At 42.6% G+C, this 27,267-nt stretch overlaps 3 protein-coding genes across 6 annotated transcripts in view; 1 reads left to right on the top strand and 2 right to left on the bottom strand.

Annotated features, from left to right (window-relative positions):
• glis2b (GLIS family zinc finger 2b) overlaps positions 1-19,377 on the top strand; it is a 31,485-nt gene extending 12,108 nt beyond the window's left edge. Inside the window, exons 1-7 of one of the 3 annotated variants that reach the window (XM_080905965.1) lie at positions 1,064-1,158; positions 11,005-11,199; positions 11,285-11,415; positions 12,778-12,933; positions 13,031-13,164; positions 13,256-13,374; positions 13,799-19,377. In XM_080905965.1, coding sequence (XP_080762091.1) covers positions 1,146-1,158; positions 11,005-11,199; positions 11,285-11,415; positions 12,778-12,933; positions 13,031-13,164; positions 13,256-13,374; positions 13,799-14,511 — 1,461 coding nt within the window. In that variant the 5' untranslated portion in view covers positions 1,064-1,145 and the 3' untranslated portion in view covers positions 14,512-19,377. Of the gene's footprint in view, positions 1-1,063; positions 1,159-11,004; positions 11,200-11,284; positions 11,416-12,777; positions 12,934-13,030; positions 13,165-13,255; positions 13,375-13,798 lie in introns of those variants that run through there. The other 2 variants (XM_080905964.1, XM_080905963.1) reach the window with 2 other exon arrangements.
• Positions 19,378-19,520: 143 nt separating this feature from the next.
• pam16 (presequence translocase associated motor 16) lies at positions 19,521-23,296 on the bottom strand. The gene is made up of 5 exons (XM_080905970.1): positions 23,165-23,296; positions 22,757-22,841; positions 21,735-21,871; positions 21,216-21,281; positions 19,521-19,691 (listed from the first exon to the last, which is right to left on the bottom strand). Exons 1-5 carry the CDS (start codon positions 23,165-23,167, stop codon positions 19,602-19,604), a joined length of 381 nt encoding a protein of 126 aa, XP_080762096.1. The 5' UTR covers positions 23,168-23,296; the 3' UTR covers positions 19,521-19,601.
• Positions 23,297-25,469: 2,173 nt separating this feature from the next.
• coro7 (coronin 7) overlaps positions 25,470-27,267 on the bottom strand; it is a 107,872-nt gene continuing 106,074 nt past the window's right edge. For both annotated transcript variants that reach the window (XM_080905960.1, XM_080905959.1), the window contains exons 25-28: positions 27,040-27,175; positions 26,812-26,903; positions 26,611-26,697; positions 25,470-25,647 (exon numbers count right to left, since the gene is read on the bottom strand). In XM_080905960.1, coding sequence (XP_080762086.1) covers positions 25,639-25,647; positions 26,611-26,697; positions 26,812-26,903; positions 27,040-27,175 — 324 coding nt within the window. In that variant the 3' untranslated portion in view covers positions 25,470-25,638. The remainder of the gene's footprint in view (positions 25,648-26,610; positions 26,698-26,811; positions 26,904-27,039; positions 27,176-27,267) is intronic.

Genomic DNA, 27,267 nt, shown 5'->3' with positions numbered 1-27,267 from the left:
ATGTTGAACAGGGGTCAGAGGTCACACCACACCCTCACCTGTTGGATATAAAGTCCTGCAGGTTTCAACATGACTGGTGCTGCAGCTGTGGGTCGCTACACATCAGCGCCAAGCCACAGAAAACCTAGAAACACATTTACTAAGAGAGTTACTGACCTTTAGTTCATTAAATGTGCCAGGCAGCCGTTGTGTTTGCTTTGTGATGGCAGAAAGTCCACATTTAGGTCTCAGTAACCCCATAATTGTTCTGTTTAAAATGTGATTTAACCACACCGTGCTATAAAAAGTTTTTGGATTTCTGAGTGGACTATACTGGCTCTGATTATGTTCTATCAACTGATATATGCGCATACACATAAGAAGACTCCTTACTGCATGCATACTCTTCCACGTGCATCTTCAAATAATCTATTCCATTCTACTCTATAGACATAGTGCTGTGCTAAAGTCTTGAAGCACTCATCATTTATTTATGTTTTGCTAAGAAAATAAGTGCAGTGATTTATTCAACAAACAAGTGCAAACATACATGGAAATGCAGTATATTTGTGCTTATAGTTCTAATGAGTTTGAAAGTCAGTATTTGGTAAAATCATCTTTATTCTTCAAAACAGCCTGAACTCTCTCAGCCAAGCTTCATTGTAATTTCTTTAAGTCGTTTGCAGGACTAGTTCTCCAGGCTTCTTGAAGGACATTCATTCTTTGGATGTTGGTCGCCTTTTTTGTTCCATTCTCTGCTATGATGATCTCACGTTGCTTTAATAATGTTGAGGTCCAGGCTCTGGGGAAGCCATTGTGTGTGTGAGTGTGTGCGATTCTTCTTCTTTTAAATCCAGGTAGGCTTTTACTGCATTGGGAGTGTGTTGGGGATCATTGTCATGAAAAAAATAAAGCCATTCCCAGTCAGATGCTTTCCAGATGCTACTGCACGGTCGATCAAAATCTGACGGTACTTTTCATAGTTTCAGCAATTTTGACAATATCCTCAACACCACTGACTGAAATGCAGCTCCAAACTATGACAGAGCCTTCACCGTGTTTTCCCTCCCTGTTTCCCTTCCTTAAGAATGACTTCTTGACTCTTCCACTGAGACCATTTCTGATGGGGCTTCGGTGAACAGTAGTTGAATCAACACAAGGACCAGATGCATCTCTCAGGTCCTGTGTCATTGTTTTTTTTTTCAATTTCCTAAGGAAATGACTTTCAGATACTGCTCTAGATAGTTTGCTTTTTTTTTAGGACAAGATTGCGCTACACACCACTCCAAGTTATGCCAACCTTTTGGCTAATAGCTCTTTGGGAATCACCTTTTTGGTTGTTTAAAAAAACCTTTCATGCCTGTGAAACTGTGTCATATTTGGTATTTTGTGTTTTCGTGACAGCTATGACAAAACTTTAAAGGAACTTCAGAAAGCCTAGAGAACTATTCCTCAAGACCACTTACAAAACTACAATAATGTCTGGAAACTTGGAAGCAAAGTGGCAAGAAATGCGTGGTGGCTAAACGTTTGCACTTTATACGTGTTAATGTTAAATCTTTTTTTAATTACGAATGAAATTGTTTTAAATAAAGCTGTATTCGCTCAAATATATTCATAATGGTATTTTGAAATATGTGTAAATGACGTCTCTGATTTTACTTATATATTTATTGCCAGTTTAATATTGGCTTAAATGGCATTGTTTAGCTTAACGCCATCGGTCACTAGAAGCTATCTTTCTCATCATGCTTTTTTGCTCTCTCTGTGTTCTCTTCACATGTGTGCGTGTGCATGTATGTGTGTGTGTGCGCACATGCGTGCGTGCGTGTGTGTGTGTATATAAGAGAACGGAGAGAAAAAAGAGAGCAAAGAGCCCCGGGGAGAACTGGCTTGCCTCCTACAGACCACCTCCCAGGGTCACAGCAGGAGGGAGATTAAGTTACAGCCAAACTCGGAGGGGGTTTCACAAAATGTGTACGCACACACAAACACATTCCCTCACTCTCTGAAACCCACACTGTGACAACAAAATATTGCACAATGCGATTTTATAAACTGTAAAATAATCATCTTATACTGCACAATTATAATGTTTTCTGATGCGTTTTATTGGCGCGTATCTGCACCATCAGACCAAGCAGACTGAGCTGAAACGCAATCCTCACCAGATCAGATTAGGGTAAAGATCAGTCGGTCAGAGTGGGGTCAGCAATGATCCATGTGAGCCTAGCCTCAGAGCACAGGGGTGTTGAAACACATAGCCCTCCTTTGACCTGAAGTCCCCTTGCACTATTTCACCCTATAAGTAACCGTGCCGTCTTTCTCACACCCTCCAGTCTCGACCCAGGTTCACCCCTGAACACACACATACTCATACTTTATCAAAGCAAGGTCAGCAGAGTAAGACTCAGGTGGAAGGGTTATACAGGGGAGTAAGTCACAAGGGTTGTTAAAGAGGACATGCACAAGCCTCCTTTTTAGCACGCTTCCTCCTCCACTTCCTCCTCACCCTCGTATATCCTCGCTGTGGCCCCCTCGGTCATCCCTCTGCTCCGCTCTCTCTCCCGCTCAGCTGCTGTAGTCAGTGTTTACTCTGCTAGAGCGAGAGGAGAAGGCCCAAAGAGGGACAATGCCTCCTTTCAGAGACACTGTTGACCCCCACGACTGAGCGAGGAAGTCTGCATGGGGGCCAGCCAACACCCCTTCCCCAAACTTCACAGCCATCCGCCATTAGGCTTTATACAAATCCTCGCATATCACACAGACGTGCACACAGAGCACCGTACTCTTTCCACCTCAGTATCACTCTTTCTGTTAGGCACCCTTTCTCTGTCTCATTTTTCCCACAAGCCCCCCCTCTCAGTGACTGAGCGTGGAGTCAAGATCCCGTAAATCCTGTCCAAGATCCACACTCTGTGAGTCACTTCCCAGCCACTCTACTATTTCTCCATTAAGGAACAATCACGAAGGCAGGTTGAGGTGAAATTCAGCACATTCATCAAGAGTTATACTTGTCAAGTCCAGTAACCTGATGAATGAGTAGTAAAGTAGGGGGGAAATGCCCTCTGCAGCCAATTTCCAGATTTGACTGTCTGCCGGCTGCACTTTTACTGCATGTCCACACTTCTCCTGTCTGTCTGGGTTAAAAAAAGTACAAAGCAGGTGTAGCACCTCTGGGATCACATCAGTGAGGTATGGATTGCTCTAGGCTTTGTAGTTATTGTTTAGCTCGCTGTCATTAGGAAGTCCAAGAAACTTTTAGGTGAATCTTGTTTTAAATATTTGTCACATTGTTTACTTAGGGGCCCCTTTCTTTTATAAGGCCTTCAGGTATTACCGTTTACTCATAGCAATGAACATAATTGCCCCAGGCTGATAATGAATAAAAGCCAATGGAGCTTTAAGCCTACAAATGACACATGTGCAGACATTGATCAGTTATTTTTTTTATCAGCTTGCTGCTGATTAAAATGATATTTTTCCTCATTCATCTCAAAGAAATTAAAGCTGTAGTTCAGTGGACACATGTAAACCGAATAATTAAAAAAAAAACCCTACAACTTAATGTTGAACACTTATTTATTTATTTGGAATTTAAAAGCAAGAAAAGACTGGACAGTAATGCTCTTTTGGGAAAAAAAAGTGGCATTTTCTCAACATGCAGCAGATATATTGTGCATGGAAACAGGGCAGCACGGTGGCACGGTGGTTAGCACTGTTGCCGCACAGCAAGAAGGTCCTGAGTTCAATTCCAACATCAGGCCGGGGTCTTTCTGTGTGGAGTTTGCATGTTCTCCCCGTGTTTGCGTGGGTTCTCTCCGGGTACTCCGGCTTCCTCCCACCGTCCAAAGACATGCAGCTTGTGGGGATAGGTTAATTGGATAATCCAAATTGTCACTAGGTGTGAATGTGCGAATGAATGTGAGTGCGAATGGTTGTCTGTCCCTGTGTGTTGGCCCTGCGACAGACTGGCGACCTGTCCAGGGTGTACCCCGCCTCTTGCCCTATGACAGCTGGGATAGGCTCTAGCGACCCTGAAAAGGACAAGCGGAAGCGAATGGATGCATGGAAACAACACTTTTCTTGGCTAGCTGTTGTTTGAGTGGGCTGGGGGCTGATGCAGAGGCGTGCTTAATAAATTGGAGAAAATGAACTGCATAGTCCATTTTGTGTGTGTGTGTGTGTGTGTGTGTAATGAAAAACTTGGGACATTGTCTAATGTATCAATAAAAACAGAATATATCAGGTTATTTTGAATTTGATGTTACTGCAACATCTCAAAAAAGTTGGGAATGGTCCGTGGATGCGTAGCATCCCCTCTTCTTTTAACAACAGGCTATGGACGTCTGGGAGCTAAAGAAACCAGCTGATGGACTGTTGGGAGAGGAATGTCGTCCTGTTCTTGTCTGATTTAGGATTCTAGCTGCTCAACAGTCCTGTGTCTGCTTTTTCATTTCATGATGCATCAAATGTTTTCAGCTGGTGAAAGGTCTGGGCTGCGGGCAGGCCAGTCGGGCACGGAGGCCACTATGAAGCCATGCTGCTGTAATAATTGCAGTATGTGGTTTTGCTGAAATATGCAAGGCCTTCCCTGAAAAAGACGTAGTGAGGGTGGGAGAATGTAATTCTTTAAAATCTGTATGTACCTTTCAGCACTGATGGTGCCCTTCCAGATGCACGAGCTGCCAATTCCATTGGAGCAAGTGCTACTCAGTACCATCACAGATCCAGGTTTTTGAACTGAGTGTTGATCTCAAGCCGGGTGGTCCCTCTCTTAGCCAGAAGAGAGAGGGTCAATGTTTTCCAAAAATAATTTCCAATTTCAATTCGTCTGACTACAGAACAGTTTTCCACTTTACCTCAGTCCATTTTAAATGAGCTTTGGCCTGAAGAAGACAGCGGTGTTTCTGGTTCACATATAATAATAATAATAATAATAGATACTTTATTGATCCCCATGGGGAAATTACTTGTTTTTCTCTGCATTTGACCCATTCACTCAGTGAAGCAGTGGGCAGCCCACTAAGCAGGCGCCCGGGGAGCAGTGTGTAGGGACGGTACCTTGCTCAGGGGTACCTCAGGGTAGCCGTTAAGTGGATTCGAACCGCCGACCTTCCGATCATGGGGCGACCACTTTACCTACTGAGCTATCCCTATACTGAGCTATATATGGCTTCTTCATCGCGTGATAGAGCTCTAACCTACATTTGGTCATAGTACGGTGAACTGTGTTAAAAGACAATAACTTCTGGAAGTTTTTTGAGCCCATGCAATGATTTACATGACAGAGTCATGCCTGGTGTTAATGCAGTATTGCCTCAAGGCCTGAAGATTTTTGGTCTTTTCCCTTGCGCACAGAGATTTCTCCAAATTTTCTGAATCTTTTGACGATATTATTTATTTTGAGCAACTCTTGTCTCTCTAAGATGCTGTTTTTATATTCAGTCTGTTGCCAGTGAACATAATTAGTTCTAAAACATTAGTCAAGCTGTTTCTTTTTACTACCCCTTCCTTTTCCAGCCTTTTGTTGCCCCCGGCACTTTTTTTGACCTATGCTGTTGCCATCAAATTCAAAATGAGCTGACATATGTTTTAAATGGTGCATTTTCTCAGTGTAGACATTTTATATGTTTAGTATGTTCTAGTGTCAGTGGGTTTATGAGATTTGCAAAATCATTACATTCTGTTTAGTGTAATGGTATGCACAAGGAGCAGCCAGCAGGGAAGATCTTTAGTGGGTGGAGAACCTGGTAGTAGCTCTCTGCTTGACATCAGGTGCCAAACCAAATTCTATGCCAATGTTATATGGATTCAGAAATTCCATATCCATTCCTCATTGCATGGACCATAATGCCGATGGGTCCCTGCATAAGATTGAGCAGGATTTATAGAAAGGTTAAGCTGATTCCTGGTCTGCGCCTCGGGGTGAGGGCTTTTACGAATTTAAAGTGGATGACAGGCGATTTTCTGCTACTTTGGCCGAACAATAAAGCCAAAAAATTTCTTGGCAAGCATGTGTGGTAGGAGTTACAGCAAGTTAGTCATAGCCACCCAGTACAGCAGAGAATGGGAGTAGTATTAACTGCAGCAGATGCTCATATTCACTATGAGATTTTTTAAATGTTTATTTTCACAGTTAATGACAACAAACTCCACTTGACAGCAATTACCAGTAAAATCCCGCCTTTATTGTTAGCAACATTCATTATGTGTCACCATATAATTTACAATAACCGTGTGATTGAAAACAATAATAAGTGAATCTCCTCGTTCGGAGGTCTGCACTGGTGAAGCGAGAAGCATACAGCCGGTTAAGGACTAACACGCAAAATCTCAGGTTCTGTGTTTTACTGCGACACCAACATTTCTTTAACCCAAGAAATCATGCGAGTCATTTAACAGCTTCACATTTTTCATGTGTTCATTGGTTGTGTGGTTCACTATATTCTGGACAATGTACACAAAGAGCTTATTTTAAAGCAGAATGCATGATTGTCTGGGTTTTTTTTTTATTATTAGTTTGCTTATAGGAGGTAATATTTTATTTACCTACTGATGCTGGACTTTGGATTTTTTTTCCCAAAGAATTGTTGTAAGATGTGTTTTTATGTGCATGTGAGGAAAATGGGTGTCTCTTCATGCATCACAGCTCATCTCACCGATGACGCTGCTCTCATACAGTGCCTTCTTCTGTTTGCATCAGTACGTGTGTGAACTATCATCCTCTTATCTATGGCTGATTGAGTCTTTACACCCCTCCCAACCCCCTGGCTGTGTGTCTGTATTTGTGTGTGTGTGAGCTGTTGGCGATCCCTCGTTGGGATGGCGAACCTGGTGACCTCCCTGCTCCATGCCTCCCAGAAACAAGGGCTTCTCATGTGGCTGCTAGCCAGTTGCACTGAAAGCCCACCATTCACGACTAGCCATCCCTTCTATGAGTTTGTCTCGGCATGTGTGCGAAGGAGAGGGGGAACAGATGGATAATTTTTGAAATTACAGTTTGAGCAATTGCTTGTATGCATGTGTGAGCAAGCATGTATATCAGAAAGAATCTGTGTGCATATGGTATACACTTTATAGACACTTAAAATAAGAAATTATAAAACTGCAACTGTACAGATGGAGAAGATGTTTGTGTAGAGAAGCACTGAATCCTAGGACTTTATGTTCAGAGGATAGCTTGGCTTAAACATTCAAAATTGTATGGCATAGACTGTATGTAAATGATAGTCCCTTTAGCTTTGTAGCTGCCACTCTAGCAATGAAAACATTTACATGGCAGGCTGGGATTATTAGCTGTCAGCTAATGCCAGCAACTTTGGTCAGCATACTGAATCTGTAGACCAGGGATGAGAAAGTCATTTTTAAGTGGGCCAGACCTGTGAAAGTCTCCTTTCTGTCAGTGTAAACAAGTTTAATTAATCCCCAAAATATCTTAATAAAAGAAAAAGAAGTGCAATTTTAATAAAACATCTCAGTCTTTCTACGTGATAAAGAAATGCTGCTCCTGAGAAAAGGAAAGAAATCGGTGTGCACAACTCTTTGGGCTTTGGGCTTACCGTCCAGTAGCACTGACTTCAATTGTGATGAAGTGTTTTGAAAGACTGATGAGAGATCACATCACTTCTTCACTTCCTCCCACCATCGACTCACTTCAGTTTGCTTACCGGACTAATCGTTCCACAGACGATGCCATATCTCACCTGCTCCACACATCCCTGAGTCACCTGGACACTGGCAGAGGGAATTATGTTAGGATGCTGTTCGTGGACTACAGTTCAGCATTCAACACAATAATTCCCTCTAAGCTTTTCACCAAGTTGACGGATCTAGGACTCAGCTCATCACTGTGTCAGTGGATCCTCAACTTCCTCACAGACAGACCCCAATCAGTGAGGGTAGGAAAACAAGTCTCCCCCTCCATCTCACTCAGCACTGGAGTGCCTCAGGGCTGTGTTTTAAGCCCCCTGCTGTACTCACTGTACACTTATGACTGTGTAGCCACATCCGACACCACCTCCATTGTCAAGTTTGCTGACGACACTGCTGTTGTGGGCCTGATCTCCGACAACATCGAGACGGCCTACCTGGAGGAGATTAGGAACCTGGAGACCTGGTGCCAGGAGAATAACCTCCTCCTAAACATCAGCAAGACTAAGGAGCTGATCGTGGACTTCACTACAAAGCAGGCGAGGAATTACAAACCCCTCATCATCAGTGGCACGCCAGTGGAGAGAGTGGACAGTTTCCGATACCTGGGTGTCCACATCACTCAGGACCTGTCATGGTCCTGTCACATCAACACCCTGGTTAAGAAAGCCCGTCAGCGTCTCTTCTTCCTCAGAAGACTTAGAGATTTCCATCTGCCACTGAAGGTGCTCAAGAACTTCTACTCCTGCACCATCGAGAGCGTCCTGACGTCAAACATCTGCACCTGGTTTGGGAACAGCACCAAGCAGGACAGACGAGATCTGCAAAGGGTGGTGCGCTCGGCAGAACGCATCATTCAATCAGAGCTCCCTGACCTGCTGTCCATCTACACCAAGCGGTGCAAGTCCAAAGCTAGGAAGATTATGATGGACCTCTCCCATCCCAACAATGGACTCTTCTCACTGTTGAGGTCTGGGAAGCGCTTCCGCTCCCTTAAGGCCAAAACAGAGAGAATGAAGAGGAGCTTCTTCCCCCAGGCTATTCGGGGCCTGAACCAGGTGTAGGACTGGACTCTCCCAACACGTCACTATAAGACTGGACTCTCACACACGTCACCACACGCACCACCACACATTTCCTATAATCCTATAATTCCTATAATTTATAATCCTTATCTTTATAATCTCTTCTGCTATTTGCACATTCTTTACTGTAAATTCCTAAGTTAATTTGTAAATTTTTGTAGTAAATTGTAAATATTGTAAAACTTTTCTTCTGTCATTTAATGGTCGGGCATTGTACAGCTACAAGCATTTCACCCCCATGTCATACTGTGTATGGTTGTGTGTGTGTGACAAATAAAATTTGAATTTGAATTTGAATTTGAAATTCTAAGACATGAATGTGGACAATTACAGAAAGAAGTAGTAGTTCTGGTAGCTTATTGGCCAGACTGCCCTGTAATATAAACCTGAAAGTTTTTATTAATTAACAGAAACAGTCTTTTTTCAGCACTTTCTATAGTAGATAGTGTAAAACCAGGAACTTTCTGTCATTTAATTGTTTATTAATTAATCACTTTATTGTAGCCATGGCCATGCTGGAGTTCTGTCACTTAGAAAAGCTATAAAACGTAGATTTTCCCGAGCCGTTCTGTGGGTCAGATTGGTTTCTTTGCCGGGCTGATTCTGGCCCCTGGACCTTATGTTTGACATCCCTCACATAGACTGCATGGGTGACACAGATTTTTGCCAATTAATGCAAAATAACATACTGATAAACTGCCAGAATTTCACTCACTCAAACCCAAACGTGAGTAGGAAACAGTAGAATTAAAAATACTCCAGAACACATTTGGAACTCTAAAATTAAGCGTTTATCATAAAATGGAGGTGTACTGAGGTTTCTCACAGATGTCATGTGGATGACAGTTAGACATAATAGACGTGATACAGCCATCGGTTACTAGTGAAAAATATGTATTCCCTGACTGGATAGCAGTGGTTCCTGGAGGTTGCCTGCTCTCGGTGGGGGAAATCAGATTCAAAGAGGGCAATGTACCAAAAACTTCTTAGTGATTGCTTTGGTTGTTTGCAGATTACTAAAGTTACTGTAGTTTTTCACATATGTCTGCAAATAGTTGCTAACTACTAGCCGAGCAGTAGTACAATTTGGTAAAGTGAAATAAAAAAAGTGTTGCTAGAGTAAAAGCTGTGCCTCAGCGCAGCAGCCAGCTTGTTTCATAAGGTGCAACTTGGACTTTGAGGGCGAATGGTCTCCATTTATGCTTTCAGTACAGCTCAGAGTGTAGCTCGCCAACGTTTGTGGACAAGTCCATCACTTCCATTCAATCTATGACTGTAGTAATATGATAAAGACCAAACAACCTCAGGGTTTGGAGTGGGTGTGCAGGGTTTATCATAACTGATTTCAGCTCCGACAGCTTTCATACCCGGCCGCAGAGTCAGCGCAGAGTCAGCGCTCTTGATAAGTTTGTCTACACCTTCTTCCCAGTAGGCCACAGCAAAAAAACAAAAAAAACAGAGCAATGGCCACCACCGTATGGTGAACAGCAGGAGTTTACAGCTGTTGAATTACCTTAGTCTCCTTAGGACAGAAACTCTTTGTCCCTTACTGTACACCACCTGCCTGTGGCCAGTCCAAGTTGCTATTGAGCTGCACACCAGGGAATTTAGAAAATGAACTGAAGCCACAAAAACTGTCTGGACCACGATAGAATTCCTAATTCATTTAGTCAAAAGAATGTGATTTTTTATTTAGGAAGTTATTGTTAAGGATTTGAACTCATAAATATAACAATGGGCTTCATGGAGGTGTCCAGTTCCTGAGTCATAATGAGAGTTAGAAGAAGAGTCATGCCCACAGCCCCCAGTCTGGGTCCAGAGGTCAGTGTTTTTAGAGGAGGGAGGAGATAAATGCAGTGGGTACAGCTGAACTTAAAGACCTTCAGGGTTTGGTCTCAAAGGTCTACGGTGTCTGAAGGTGCACGGTCTCAGGGGTGGGGGTGATGTGACGGAGCGAAAGAGTGGCCAAGGGGTGGAAAGAAGTCAGGCTAGTGGTGGGGGTGACCATCTGGATTGGATTGTAGACATTCCTCAGGATGAGTGTTCGTAAAGGTCGAAGAAAAAAAAGAAGAGGGGTCACTGGGCCCTCAGTGTGTGTGTGTGTGTGTGTCTGTGTGTTTATTATTCTTTGGCTCACTCGGTGTTTCAGTTTATGATTGTGGTCGGTTCGGCAATGTTTAAGGTATTTCTTCCCCAGTGGGATCGTGGAAAGGGAGATACTTTCAACAACATTTACGTGCGCAGTACTGCAGGTGTATATTAACGCCGAGCTTGCACGCACTTGCAGGAGGGAGGTCTGCGATCATGCTGTCGCTGGACGAGCCTCTGGACCTGAAGCTTCCTCGGAGGGCCAACGGGAAGGACAGAGGGGCGCGCAATCCTCCTCTCTCACCGCTGCACCCCAAACATGCTCGCCAGCTCCACATGGCAGATGATGGGACAGCAGTCATAGAGCCTGCCTCACCAGCATCTCCACACACAGGTGAGTAATAACAAACCACAACACAACTGTTTCTATGTTTAAGTGGACACACTGAGGCTAGTGTCCCTGTGTTGTGTTTTCATAGGCGTGCAGGTGGTCCCTCATGATCGAACAGACACTCCCACCCCCCCTGCAGTGGACCTGAGCATGTCTCCATCCTCCCGCCACACCCCAAGCTCTCCAGAAATGACCAACGGAAACTACATCCCTTCAGGCGTGAGTATATCAGAGCTCAAATTCACACACACACACACTCTGACAAGCACACATAAGTGCTCCAAATCCACATTTTCTCATACTCTCATACTCTTTTCTTCGTTCACCTCCAAGTTGTTGTTAAAATGAACACCGTCTCTCACTGCAGCGGTGAGTGAGCACACTTTCCTGTCGACAGCTAGGAGTGAGTCAGCCTGCTAGGGTCAGCAAATCAGGAACAACATCGGGTTGTGTCACACTCACATAAGGGAATCAGGCTATGGAAAGGGTGGGAGGCCTCTGTGTGAGACAGAGTGGCAGAGTGAGGGGGTAAAGTCTTATCAAACACCTCTTGTGTCCCCAACAAATACCTTTGTCTGTGCAACTTGGACTCAGTGGCCCTGCTGGCATGATGTGTGTGTGTGTGTGTATGGATGTTGGTGTGTACATTTATAATCGGATTTAAGACATGCAGACCTCACGCCGCCTAATTCAATTCCCACGCAATTGAATTGAGGCATGCTGGCTGGGGCCATTCAGTCGCCCCACATCTTATTGAGTCTCACATCCCTCCAACCCAAACCCACCGCAGCACACACTTAACTTATCCCTGTGGACATAGATTGGAGACTATCAGTCTATCTTACCGTCACACCCAAAAATAAGACCTCTTACAAAGTAGCTCACACACTTTTTGCACACAGAGCTGCAGCTCAGTGCAGGGAAACGGCGTCATTTTATGAAATTTGTCACCTGCGCATTCTAACACTGAAGACTGTGATCTCTCTGTACGCCCTTTTTCTCCGTCTGTGCTCCCCTTGAAATCTCCGTGTACCTGTGTGGCTCTTTGTAAACGCAGCATTTCATCCTTCCCGTTCTCTCCTCGAGCTAAGATAAACTGTGTGTGTATGAGTGTGTGTGGGTGAGCTGGTGCATTAGATCTTTGAGCCCCAGCTGAGATCCAGCGAATCTTACATCTCTCATGCCGAGCTCAGGGATGTAGGGAGGTTTTGTAGTGCACAGCGGGAAACTACTAGAGGAAAAGTGGAAGGGATTTTTTTTGAAGGGAAGGACATGAATCTGCAGTTCAGTACTCCATTGATAAAAAGCGACACTTTTACTTTGTCAGTCAGTCCGTCCATCAGCACCTGTCTGCTTTTCCAATGCAGCGCACTCCACAGCTTTAAAGCTGGAAGTGCAACAGCTAGTACTAAACAGAAGGTTTCACCCTTATACGATCATAACTATGGACAGTGGCAGCTGAGTGTTATTTACATATATCCTTTCATTTTCTGGGTTTTATGATATACAGTAAAGCTTGTGCAGCAGTTTAATAACTCTGTTGCTGTTTTCCCTCTTTTTTTTTTGGTTTGTTTTTACCAGAATTCTCATATCTCACAGGCCTTCCAGTTCTTTGTGCCAATAGGACATGGGACAGGACTTCACCTTCCATCCTCTATGTTCATTGGCCAGACTAGTGACAAGAGATCCTCTCCAGATCTTTCAGCAGATGAACAGCTAGCCTGTCGTTGGAAGAAGGTAAAGCTTTTTCTGATGCCCTTGCAGGGAAGTTTGAATCAAATCAAAACAACTGCATTGTCACAAGATTATATTCAAATGCTTTTCCCTCCCTTAGTGCCATCTGCTGTTTGACTCCCTGCAAGACCTGGTGGACCACGTTAACGACTTCCACGTCAAACCTGAAAAGGATTCTGGGTACTGCTGCCACTGGGAGGGCTGTGCTCGCAAAGGGAGAGGGTTTAATGCTAGGTGAGTTGAAAACGGTTCATTTTGTCTCTGAGGGGGGAAATTCAACAAGTGAGAAATAGATTTAAAGCTTTTTCGTTTGTGTGTGCCGCAGGTACAAAATGCTCATCCACATTCGCACTCACACTAATGAGAAACCCCATCGCTGTCCCACCTGCAACAAGAGCTTCTCGCGCCTGGAGAATCTCAAGATACACAACCGCTCACACACAGGTCAGTGGTCAGAGCCCAGTGAGTACTGACGAATATCTGAGGCAGTGTTTGCTATACAATTAAACTGTAAAGTAAAAATTAATAAGGAAGTTCTTTATAATAGTCAGCTTGTGTTTTTGATGGCTTCTATCGAGTCATATTAAATAAAACATGACATTTTGTAAATGGCTATCTCCATTAGAGTAAGAAAGCAGGCTAAACCGAGCTGTGCTCATTGGCTGACTTGTGATTGGAGAGTCAATAGATAACAGCTGTTTGGTTTCAAAAAACTAAGACGATGACTGCAAAAACATTCAGCTTGAGGCTGTGAAATCCTTCATATAAAGTCTCTACTTAATTCCTACAAAGGCTTTTGTTTTTGTGGAGTAGATTTTTAAGATTTTCTGAATGAATCTAAACATCTGTATCATCTCTCCCCCTGCAGGTGAAAAGCCCTACATTTGTCCGTATGAGGGTTGCAACAAGCGCTACTCCAACTCCAGCGACCGCTTCAAACACACACGCACGCACTATGTGGACAAGCCCTACTACTGCAAGATGGTGGGCTGCTTGAAGCGCTACACAGATCCCAGCTCTCTCCGCAAGCACATCAAAGCCCACGGCCACTTTGTGACTCAGGAGCAGGGCTCCTCAGGTGGAGTGGGCTCCCTGTTAAAGGGAAGTCAGAGCGGGGGGTTTACTAGTGGTGGTGGGAAAGATTCAGAGTTGTCCTATGTGAGTGGAGCCCACATTATAATCCCAGGGGCAGCGGCTGCTCTCCTGGGAGGCCATGCTCTGCAGGGCCTGGGTGGAAGCCTGCCCCTGTCCCCACTCAGTTCTCGGCCCCTGGACCTCAGCACACTGGGCTGTGCCAACTCCCCTCCTGGCAGCTTGGGAGGAACATCCATCCTCTCTTTCAACGGCTCCCCGCTGGGTCTCACAAAGTCCCATCTTCTCTCCCCCGCGTTTCCCTCCTCGGCCCTGGGCCTGCCGATGGTGCCGGTTCTGGGGCCCGCATCCGAGTGCAAAGGAGAGGAGGCAGAGAATGAGGTGACTGGGGGGGCCCTGAACCTCTCCACAGGAGGGTCTCATGATCCTTTGTCCTGGGTCGTCATCCCCCCAGGCACTGTGGTGCTCAAGCCAGCTGTGGTCAACTGATACACACACACACACACACACACACACACACACACACACACGTTTTACTAACACACATTCCAGAAGAGCTCAGGGGGTCGGGCTGGGAGGGTCAATGCCATAGTGAGGGTCTGGGCAGTCAAAGGTGATAGGGATTGGCTCGCACAATCAAATCCAGGCAATGCATTGGGATAGAGACACTTAAAGAATAAAAGCATACTTATCAAATCGGCAATCAGCAAAACAAGTGAAAATACTACACCTCACAAGAATGAGCGTGCAACGGAAGGCTATCGCATTGTTGGCAAAAAACTAAACTTGAGGCCCAAATGCTCTGTTCAGGAAACTTGTATGGCTAAGGCCTTACAACAGGCTCCTCTTTCCTCTCTTATTTTATACTCTACTCATTCCTGTTTGCTGTTTCTATGGACAAGGACCATGAAAGTGACAGTCTTAGTGCTCTGTGTTCTTACAAAAGTCCTCCTTCATTGACAAGTATTTATAAGACTGTACTTTGACAGTGTGCCTCCAGCTTCGCAGTGAGATACACACACACACACACACACACACACACACACACACACACACACACACACACACACACACACACACACAAAATAAGTGACGCGCTCACATTTAGGCAAACAGGGGGATTCTCAAATCACTTTAAAGTTTTGACCTATTTCTCGCAGGACGCTGTGATTAATATGATCCAGACAAGCTTGCCAAACCAAAGCAAGTGAACTCAAATGTATTTGTGCGGGGTGACGAGACCATTAAACACAGCGAATAATAGCGCGTCAACTGGCTATAGTATCGAAACCTCAAAACTGCTGCTAACTATTGACAATCTGTCCCCAGTTTGGGGAGAGGGTGACCAACACAGACCAGCCTAGTCCACCAGAATGTGTACGAGGTGTGCAGACTAGGGGCTTTTAGGGGCACGGAGCAAACTGAGGACATAACATAGACAAACGGTGTTACATCACCTGGCAATCACCAATCGATTTTCAAGTGAGATTTACGGCACTGTGGTGTAGCCGACACCCTCCAACCCCCCTCCTAGTAGGACGTGACACACACGACATCCTGCTTGCCTTTTACAGAACTAGCACTGTTTTTTTCTCTTGGATTGTCCAGCTGCTTTCTCGTAATTGAATCAACACGGCCATCTTGCGTATAAAAGGGCCACTGTGGCGATAAACACTACTGTCTTGTATTTTTTTTTTTTTTTTTAAGTAACCCGACCCAAAACCAGCTGTGAAAAACAGGTGGTCGTCCAGTCGAGGTCCAACCCGGAGCCGTCGGTCGAATATTTGTCCTGAGTTCAACAAGTTTTCACGCTGTGCCAAAAGTACCTGGAAAACTGCAAGCGGGATGTTCACATTGTGCCACAGAGGAGGGGTGGAGGTGTGTTTGGGCGGGGGGGTGTTGTGCACTCAGTGCCACATACAGCTGGACTGAATATGAAGCCACACTATTGCAAACTGCCTCAATTTACTCTGTCCAAAGGGGCAAAAATGGACAAAACAACAACAAAAAAAGACTCATTTAACTTCTGGGAAACTTCTCATGGTTTGATAAAGCTGTCGACATGCACTTATCACAAACTATATCCCTTGTGTGTTCTTATGAAATGTTACACGGTTCTTTGATCAGTTGTTTTGCTCTCAGTCCGTTTTTTTTTCCTGCTGTGGGTCCTTCCAGACGCCTGTCGCTCAGTAATTGTCCGTGACACTGACTTTGATTGCTGCGTGCACAGAAGAGAGAGGTCGAGGAGCGGGAGAGGAGGATCATAACACAAGGAACATTCCCTCAAGAGACTGACATAAACCCCAGCCCTCCTCTCTCTTCACTCCTCTATCTCTCCCCTCTCCTTCCGCTTCATTGGCTGTCTCCTTTTTTCATCACTTTATCCAAGGGGGCGATACATTTAGTTATTGCTGTTTCGTGTTTTTTTTCTCTCTCTTTTTGTTTTGCTGTTGTTCAGACGAGACATTTTTTCTAATGTTGAAGATGCTTCTTGTGTTCTGTCATGGCTTCTCTGCAAATCAGCTTTCTGCTGTCGAGGATGAGTCTTTCGAGAGGTCGAAGAGTCGAAGAGAGGGAGAGCTTTGGTTGGTTTTCCAGCAGCAGTGGTCCCCAATCTGACATCTGGGAGACAAAAGGGATATTATTATAAATCTGAAGGGTCGGGTAATAATTTTTAAAAACTTTAAAAATGCTTCAGTAGATCAGTGGATGACACTAAGTCTGTTTGCCAGCCCGTTATTTTGCCATTAGACCTATATGTGAATAATCTTTAGTCTTTCTAGAATAATGAATCCAGTGTGATTCTTTTGCCCCTCAGGATCATTTTAATAATTCAAGTGATCTCTATCATCTAGTGCTGCCATCCACCCATCCATCCTCTTCAGGATTAGTAGGGGTGCTGGCGTGTATCCCAGCTTTTACTGGGCAAAAGGACAGCTCACCAGTCTGTCACAGGGCTAACAGAGAGACAGACCACTGTTCACACCTATGGCCAATTTTTTCCATTGTAGTATGTTATCATGTACTTTAACACACTGCCTTTCCCGAGCGTAACCTCACAGAGACAGTTAAGTCCTCAGTGTGGTTTCCTATACAGTGTCACAAACTCCTTAACTCCTCCCCCTTGGATGCCTTCTATGGGTAACCTTTGTTTCTCTTTGATCTGAGTCTTTTCTGTCATATTGCAGATCTGCTTCCAGAGCAAAATGACTGGGTTTGAATCAGAAGTGAGCTCTGCCTATACAGCTTACCAAGGCTACCCTTGGAAAAAAACATAGAACCTGCTCTAATGATCGTCAAACAACGTCTTTATTGATATGTAAAGGGCGACGCTGTTAAATTTCTTAGAGTTAAAATGAAACCGTGTTGTAAGGAACGGTATCAGTGTTTGGGGGATCTGCTGAACATATATTAAGACTAAGACCATACACTGTGCAAAAAGACAAGGTGGCAGACACAGTGATCTGTAATCTGTTCAGTAGGTTTGGGTTCAAATGAATGATGTGTGCAATTTTCATGCAGAACAAACAAGAGGCAGCACTTCCAAAACTTTACAGATTCTACCAAAACCTGGCAACCCTGATTTCGAGGCCATAACTGCAGATTTGATCCCTTTTGTCTTAAGCCAAAAGGTTGGAACCACTGCTTTGACATTACAGTCCTCCAAGACAAACACACCGGTGTGTGCCACTGAGGGAGTGTGAGCATAATAAATGTCTTTATTGAGAGAGTATCCGAAACAAAAAAACAAAAAGGAAAACATCTGACTGTGAAATGTTGGGCAGCACTGAGAGAGCGTGAGAGCAAAGAGAAAGGCTTGGCTGAATGAATAAATGAATAGACAAGGGACGGGGAGAGATGAGAGCAGAGGCTGTATGCCAGTGGAGGATGGCTGTGCAGCGCAGCCACTCTCCATCTGGCCACCTACCCCAGCAAACGGCCCTCTCAGCTCTGAAGTCGCTGTGCTGTGCCCAATGTGGCAGCCACTCAGAGGCATACCAGCCTGCAGAAAACTAGGCCACTGAACTCTAGCTGCTCTCTGGGCTTTTTTCTTTCTTTTCTTTTTTTATCGATTAAACCTACAGGCTCAACTCCCCCACCTCCCGGCCAAAAAGCTTTTCTTGTTTTGACAGGGATAGTAAAAAGGCCACTTTCACAGCAAACAAAAGAAGTATAAACCCCCGTGCCTGAGTTTGTGCTGCCCACAGGTCCACCAGGATTCACAGCCTACCTGTGTTTCTGCCTCAGTAATTTTGTTAGTCATTATTATCTCAGAGACCCCCCCCCCCAAAAACACCACACACACACACACCATTGGCCTGTCTTTGGAGTCCGGGTGGGCATTGAATTGAAAAGAATTTCTCGCTCTTTGAGTGGACAATCCTGGCGTGTGATGTCACCAAAACAGGTGTTAAGTAGGCTAGACACGGTTTCCATGGCAACAGTGAAACCCACAGATGCTGCGGCTCTCCTCTTCCTCCTCCACCTCCCCTGTCTGTCTCTTCCTCTTGCTGGTCGAAGCCAGGGACAGAGACTCTGCGTGGCTGCAGAAGTCTGAACGATACTGACACGGATCCTTCCAGGGTCCACCCATCTTTAATATTAAATAAGCTGTACGATCCATTAACCCTTTGAGCTCAGCCTGTAATAAACTGCCCCCCTCCCCCCTTTATAGCGAGTGTAGATAAGGTGATGCTGTCACGTCTTTTCTCAGCGTAGTGCGTTATTCGTCGGTTGTTTTTGGGAACAAAGTCATTGTAAAAAGTCATTCGGAGTCGCTAAAATGTCTGAATTCTAAAATCTTATTTTTCATATAGCATAAAAAGAAAAAGTGGTACGCGTTCCTGCAGATTTTAACACTTCACGTTGAGACGCGTGGAGCTGAAATCCAGGGCAAAAAGCTGTCAGCGAGTCGGGTCAGGGTAAAAGGGGTGCCGCTGACCGAAAGCGCTACGGCGTTGCACAAAGGGTTAATGATAAGACTAAGGCCACGCAAGGCCTGTTCCAAGTTCTGTTTTTTTGCACATTTGTGAGATATTATGTCAGTATTTTAATTTTTCCAAGTGCCTTTTTATTATTATAGGTAAATATAGAAGTTATACACTATGAAAAAGAAAATGATTATATGAAAATATATATTTTTTTTCCTGGCGTCATGTTCTATGGTCGAACATGCAGAATTTTAGAGTTGTAAAAGTCTCCAATTGGTACAACATAGCGGCGTGCTCCTGTTTTAGAGGAATTTTATTACGATATTGATAATAATGTCAATGAAAACAAAAAAATGTTTAATAAAGCTGCATTTGATACTTCTGTGTGCATTTTCATTTCTATCTCACATATACATTAAAACAGGTGAAAACCCACCCAGAATAACCTGATTAACATTCAACTCGATGCAGTTAAATTCAGCACATAAGCTAAAATTGTATGTTTAGAATTATAGTTTCCTTTTTTGCACCTCATTGCTTGGAAAAAAAAGTGTCACAAAGTCAAAACTAGAGAAAAGGAGAAGACTTTTAATTGGGTTATAATTTACAGAGGATGGGGAGAGGAAAGACCGGGCATCGCTTTGTCCTTCATGTTTCCGTGTTCTGCTGTGATTGCTGCTTTTCTTCTTTTTTCTGTATACTTAGTTCCTCGTCCAGACGCTCTTTTGCTCGCACCACCTACACACAAACAATAACAGTGATGACAAAGAGAAAGAGGTGACTTCAATGTTTTTAAAATACAAATTAGTCACAGTAAAGAGGAAGTACAGAGCAACTGACTGAACGTCAAACATTACTCATTACAAAGAGTCGACTCCACCCACGTGTTACTTGATATTCAATGAGAAGACTAAAATAGGAGTGAGAAGTTTGTATTTGCACATCTGTCATAGAAACTATCAGGCTGGTCCTGAGAGCGAAAAAAACACTGAGCTTTCAAACATGGACTTTGGTCCGATCTGACCAGTCAGCCAGTGAAATCTGCCCCACAGTGACTTTTCTGTCTTTAGCCTGTGGCAATTCTTTTTTTCTTGTGAACATAGTGGAGTTTTTAAATCAAGTTGCCACTACAACCGTTTGCATCGTAACTGGAACGGACACATTTTGATGCCTTCAAGTTAAAAATTCAGAGAAAATAAGCAAAGATAGATCGATATTATCTATCTTTTGCATGTTAATCTAGAAATTTTAAAAGTTTAGGGAACAGAAAAATAGAAGATAAAAGTTTTGGAAGTTACAAGTACACAAAAAACCAAAAACAAAAAAATGAGGAAGAGGGAAAATACTTTCCCACAGCACTGTGCGCTCACCATGGAGAGGATTCACTCAATGTGAATGATTAATATAGTAAACAGTGTATTTATAATTTAATTAAAAAATATATTAAAACAGGTATTTTGAACACAAACAGCATCTCTGAGAATAAACAGTTTCTGAGGGAATCTGTCAGCATCAGAGTCATTTAACATCATCACTCTTTAGTTCAGTCTGATCAGACTGGTTAGTTTTCCCTCAGGAACTAAACAGCTCGTATGACCAGTTAACTTTGTATTGTGGAAGAAGGCAGGGCACTGAAACCTGCAACCGTCACATGATCTGTGCTACATGATCAACATGAACTACTTTATTCTGCTGAGTGTTTTCCCCAAGCAAAGTGTGAATGAGCGGAAATTCAACACAAAGAGCAAAGTTATGGTTTTGGTGTATTTCTATCATTTCCACCATTATGAGCAAATGCCAACTCTGATGTTGTGCCACTTTAAATTGACATGATATATATCTTTTATTTCGATACTTCCTCAGTTCTCAGACACATCTGACCAATAAGTGGAGCGAATGTTCTCAGCCTCTTGGTAGAGATTCCTTTTGGTTTGTTTGGATTCGTCGTTGCATCATCAGAACCCAAGAGAACAGCAAAAAAAGGGTGAAAATGCCTTTTGCAACAGTTTAAAAAACCTTTTAGAACAGCTAGTTCTGTCTTCACAATATCTGGCAGAAGAAAGATCTGAGTTTGAGACTCAAAACTCTGACACCTACAGGTATAAAATTGTACTTTTTAATTATTTATTTATTTTTTGGTGCTGATTTCATCTTTAGACAAGCAAAAACAATGTACCAATTTTTATGTTCATGCTGCCTTAACTGTACACATTTAAAAAAATGTCTGGAAAGTGAAAGTGAATGCACGTTTAGAGCACTTACTTTTGACTGTAGGTAAAAGGAACCGCCCACTGACTTGTCATTGACTTTAAAAAGGTGCTCGTAGTTCTGGTGAAGAGAAATGCTTCAGTGTTAGTATTCTAGTGACAGCATCTGACTCCATTTAATTATTCCCAGCAGAAACACACACTTTTTAACCAAATATTCTATCAAATCACATCAGTGACATGACATCAGAGATTCAGAAGTAAAAGAAAAGTACTTCAGCTTGCCATGTATTGTTGATGGGAATTGTCATGTAAAATATACCCGATGTTAGTGTTCTAGTGTTAAGCAAACGCTAAAAAAAAAATTCCATTACTTGATGACCACTTTAGAGATGGTTTACCTTCCATGCAATCTTTGACGGTAAACTAACCAAACTACTGTATTTGTTTTAATAACTGTGTAAGAGTAAAAAGCTTCCACATCAGATGGTATTTAAAAAAAAAAAAGCTTCTAAGATCTCCAGACCAATTTCAACCTTAAAAGGATCTAAAAGGATCACTAGTGTGACTGTACCTTCTGAATCTCTTCAGGGCTAAGTTTGGAGATATTGAGGATCTGCTGGGCCTCTTGCAAACTAATTCCAGTGATGCTGGAGGCTGCGGCCGACTCCTGACCCGAACGGCCCCTGGCCTGCGCTGCAGCTTGACTGGCTGTGTAGCAAAACACAACAAAAACAAATGTGATTCACATGCACACAGACACACATACACCTACAGTACCTGCCACTTGGGTACATTAGTTCCCATTAATTAACGCCAGGATCTATCTAATCAGCCAATTACATGGCAACAACTCAATGCACTGAGACATGCAGATGTGGTCAAGATGACATGCTGAAGTTCAAATATTGCATGCTGATCTACTATGATTTTCGCACATAACCATACGTAGGGTTTACGGAGAATGTTAAAAAATGAGAAAATATCCAGGCTGATGTCTAGGTGAAAGTACTTGGCTGATGCCCGAGGCCATCAACATTGAGAATGGGAAGACTGCTTTGAGCTGACAGGAAAGCAACAGTAATTCAAAGAATCACTCATTAGATCTAAGGTAGGCAGAGGACACATCAAAGCTTGAAGCAGGTGAGCTACAGCAGCAGAAGACAACACCGGCTGCTAATTTAGTATTGTTGCTGACCATGTCCATCCCTCCCTGCTTCCAACAGTCCTCAGATCTAAATCCAATAGAGAACTGATCTGAGGAATATTTACAGCAGCTTCGTGAACCTATGCCATGAAGAATTAAAGGCAGACATGAGGCCAGTGAACATGTAATGGTGATTAAAAAAAAAAAATGCTGATCAGACTTGTGACTTTGTGTGCAACATTTGTGTGAAAATTACAAAATGTGCTTCTAAGGTAACTAAAACTATAATGGTGTGCACAATTTACCTTACAGCCAGGGTGTGGCCCTATATTACTGAAAGTAAACTGATACTTCTTATATTACCTTATGCCAGGTGTTAAACTAGGTTAGTACTTTGTAACAATGTATTCTGCGCAAGAATCGAATAATCGACTAACTCCGGGTCATACCTGCGTATTCTTGTCGCAAAGCACGAGCGAATGCACGTCCCACCACCTGAACTCCCATCACCACGATTTGTGCGAGATATTTAGCCTACAACAGGAGAAAAAAAAACATCAGGAATGACGGAGTTAATCACAAAAAACACCCAGAAGTGACTTTACAGTCAACAACACCTGCATTACATCTGTAAACAGCGACACGCTTTCCACACACGTCTACATCCTTTCTGGATGTGACTTTACTAAAAACTGTTTAAATTTAACCCTAAATCAAATTAAAGACCTCTCAGTGAAGAGGAGGCACAGCTGTCTTACGTCTTATGTGCGACAAACACACAAGGGAAGCTTCCGGAATAACCGCAGTCTCTAACAGTGTTGGCACATTAACACAAAAAGTATCAAATGTACTCTTACCATGATATAATAATAACAACAATAATAATATTAATAAAGCTTCAGCTAACAGCACGTCTCTTCTGTTTTCACATGCACGCTGAAGGTTACAGACAGGTCAGAGTTCAAGGAAGAGTCGACAATATCAAATTGAAGACGGCTCGGCTGGACGGAGAAAAATTGAACACTGACACCTGCTGGTCGGGAAGTCAAAGTGCAGTTTTCATTCAAAACAGTAAGACGATAAAATTAAACGAGTATACATGACTAAACTCTACTGATTAAAATAAATATGTTGGTAAATGTTCCTTGACACTGTATAATTAGCAATAAAAGAATTCAATAACTTAAGTGCTAAAAAAATAACTATGTTGAAAAACGCAGCTTATAAACTGTTTGACTCACAAGAAAAAATGGTGATGTGAATTAACACAGGATGGAAAAAGTCAGGCCAAACAAAATAAAGTACATATGAAGTTATAATGAACTGAAGCTGCAAATACAGTTTAACTGCAGCTACTGTTAACCATCATGGGCATGAATTTTATGGTACTTGGGGCTTTTAATGATTTCTTTTACTGGGCGTTCCAACAGGATAATGCTTCCAAACTCATATCAGGATAAAGTAGGCTAACATTAAACTTCTGGAATGGCCTTCCCAAAACCCAAATCTCAAAGCTATTTATATTTGTGGATTAGATTTAAAAGTTTAAAAGTCCAATTTAAACTAACTCTACCAATTCTGCCAAGTACAGTGGTCAAAAATTCAGCTAGAATTATCCCAGAAACTTATTGATGGAAATGAAACCTTGCTAAGGGACATTAAACCAAATGTTAGTGGGGATTTTAAAAAAAAAAATCACATATCGACTAGTTTTCTTAGTCATACAGAGACAAGCAGAAATGAGTTTAAAAGGTGTTTATTGCAAGACAATGTTGAAAAAAGTAAGACAGAAACAAAACAAACCTTTACTCACTGTATAAAAACAAATGGAAGGCAAGTTTATCTGATCCAAAAGTAGGAAGAAAAAGTATGGCCTTTGAGAATCACAAGCACTTACAGTATACATCACAAAAAACCTGACGACACCTAAGCAAAGTAAACATTTCGGTCCATCAGAGGTTGTAAACAAACTTTGTGAGATCAAGCCTGAATTACTGAAGGTACCGCTGTAGCTCTACAAAGAAACTACATGACGGCTGCATTGTAAATTATTATTAATACTGTACTGTTGTCTAATTAACACCATCATAAGTTGTTAGTAGGAAAAATTAGATACTAAAATTAGCTCATTTAATGAGGGAGATCCCCGAAACAGTCAGAACACCGACAAGAGTCTAAATTAAAAGTTAATCTGCCCGATAAATAAAAAGAAAGACACAATCATCCTTAAGTATATAAAGCCCTGTCTTAAAACTCAAAAGCAAGTGGTTTATTTGTATTGACCTTTGATCGCCAACTATGAGACTACTACTGGCCATAAATTGAATCATATGTACCTGGCACCTAATTATGCTAGAATGGCTTCCGAGGCAAATATCAGCTAATAAAGAGAAGATAACGTAATGTTGCTGTAAATAGAAACTCCAGCTCATGGCTAAACATGAAAACTGGCGAACCTGTTTTATCCTCAGCGTGGATTTTTGCTGCTAAACTTGTGCTTGTGCATGTGTGAGCGTGTGGATTTAACCCAACTTAACAGGAAGACAATTGGTTTTATCAGCTGGGTGACGTAAAAATCTCTTTTTTTTTTTTTTGCCATATAACATTTTTTATTGCAGAGCTGAGCACGCTGCCATGACTGGCCAGTATAAAATACAAGCAGTGGTCCACTGTGTAGGTACAGGTTGTTTTTTGACATGTAAACCTAAACAAACATTTTCTTTTCTTTTTTTTTGTACTTCAGGATACTGCCAGCGTGTATCACATTATCAAACCATGATCACACAGAGAGAAAAACAGATGAAAAGTACATGTGTGATATTTAAAACTTGCTTGATGTGAGAGTAAACCACGGGTCGGCCTGGTTTTGAGCACTCAGAGTTAACTGGTAATGTAGCATATAGCACTATTATTGTTCCTATGATTGTTCTAAAGCAATATGACTGAGATGGCTTCATTGTATATCCTGATAAATATTGCTGTACTGGATGGTGATTTCTTCCCATTAATACTGTGAAAAGAGTGATATTATTTCTTTATGCACACAAAAAAATGTTTTTAACCCAGAATGATTTCAAAAAATCAAATTTGATGATATAGAGATCAACAGATGATATCATGCATACAGTACTGAAACCAGAAGGTTGTACAGAAGATAAGGAGTTGTTTTTTTTTCAAAAAATGATGGAGTTATTGTGCAGTAATGATGCAGCAATCTGTGTGTGCTCAGTAGGCTGAGATGTACACCGATGAAGTGACTGGCAATATAACACTGGAGCTGTTCTCCTCTATCTGCTGTTGGCACGGCGACTGGACCAAAGGCACATCCCCATTAATCGTCCTAAATGACAAAGAAACAAAAGTTAGCAAAAGTACAACCCTGGCTTGCAACTTACCTTCAGTCTCTACTGACCCTTCTGTCTGACAGTAATCACAGCAAACTATTTAATGCATTTAAAAAAGTGTTGACAGAACATCCATGTTTATTGGTCATAAAGCTTTCTGGGTCAGTTGCAAGGGAATAGAAATCCGAATTTACCTCTTCAACACCATGCTAAAAACAGCGGAACACCTGACTGTCACAGTGTAACACAAAGTCAGTTAAACTTCAGCGATAGCAATCTATCCAGTTAGGATGCATAAGCTATTGTGACTCATTGTGCATCGCATCTGCTTTGGTGCAAATTAAAGTGAAAACAGGTGCGCTGGAGAGAAAACAACAAGACATCCTTAAAAAGGGGATGTTTTTATCATTTTTAGCCTTTATTGCACAGGACAGTAGAGAGTGGATAGGAAGGAATGACAGAAAATGACACGCAGGCCTCTGCAGCCTTTTGACCCACACATGCTCAATCAGATGAGAGTTATAGTGGCCTAAAAGGGAATGGTTTTGCAGGTGGTGCCGACACACCACGGTGCTCTCCTTATCAACTCCTGACTGATTTTTCTCAAGTTTTGCGCTGTCATTACTGGTAACACAAGACGGCACCTGCAGCTCGTTCAGGTTGCTCAGGTTGTCCGGCTTCTCCCGATTGTTTGCCGTGCCTCTCAGCACAGTTTCCAGTGTTGAGGGTGTGTTACACAATGTTGCACAGTGCACCTGTTGTCACTTTAATTTGAGCCAAAACAAGTGAAACAGTGGTTTACGCTTCCTAACTGCAGAGATTGATGCTCCTTGAGGTTGACTGACTGATTAAATGTGTTCCTGTTAGTTCAACATCAGCATTTTTGAACCAATCAGTATTTATTCAGAAAGAAAGAAACATCAAAGTCACACATTCATATTTTGATCACATTCACTTACCCACTCATCTTCATCCACCCCCTCATAGGACTCTTGTGGTAGTGGGTCATCCATATTTCCCAGCTTAGCCACCATGGCATTCAGAAGCTGGATCACACACACATTTATTAATAATTTATTACGTACTGAATAAGTATTAAATACTTAAACTTTGGAGATCTATTCGAAATAAAAGTATACAGTATTTGAGCTTCTTTTCACCTCGTCTTTCTTCTGTTCATCAGTTTTTTCCTCCAGGTAAACAGATGAGGGAAGGTATTTCCTCACTGGAGCCTCTTTGGGGGCCTCACTCACTAGAGGATGGGGAATAAACATACCAAGACATGTCTAGTGCTGACACGCAGACTGTAGATGTAAGAATCTTGATTTGGAGTGACAGGCATGCTAGATAAGGGCATGTGTGTATATGTTTTGTGTCGTTGCCTGCACCTGGCGTCATGTCTTTAGGCTTCAAGCTGATCTTTTTGTGTTGGTCGTTGGAGCCGGAGAGCCAGGCAGAGCCAGTAAGTGCTGGTTCCCACCACACCGCTGTGTCTGAGTACACATCATCCTGGAAAAACTCTTTCTGGAGACACAAAAAAGCCATACACAATTAGGTATACAGCGTCTAATAAGAGCTACAGTTACTTTTTAGAAAAAGCATCAGGAGGGGAAAGC

This window comes from Rhamphochromis sp. 'chilingali' (genome assembly GCF_963969265.1).
Source record: "Rhamphochromis sp. 'chilingali' genome assembly, chromosome: 15".
Classification (NCBI taxonomy): Eukaryota; Metazoa; Chordata; class Actinopteri; order Cichliformes; family Cichlidae; genus Rhamphochromis; species Rhamphochromis sp. 'chilingali'.
The sequence above is the reverse complement of the archived record's forward strand: the minus strand, read 5'-3'. Positions and strand labels throughout refer to the sequence as shown.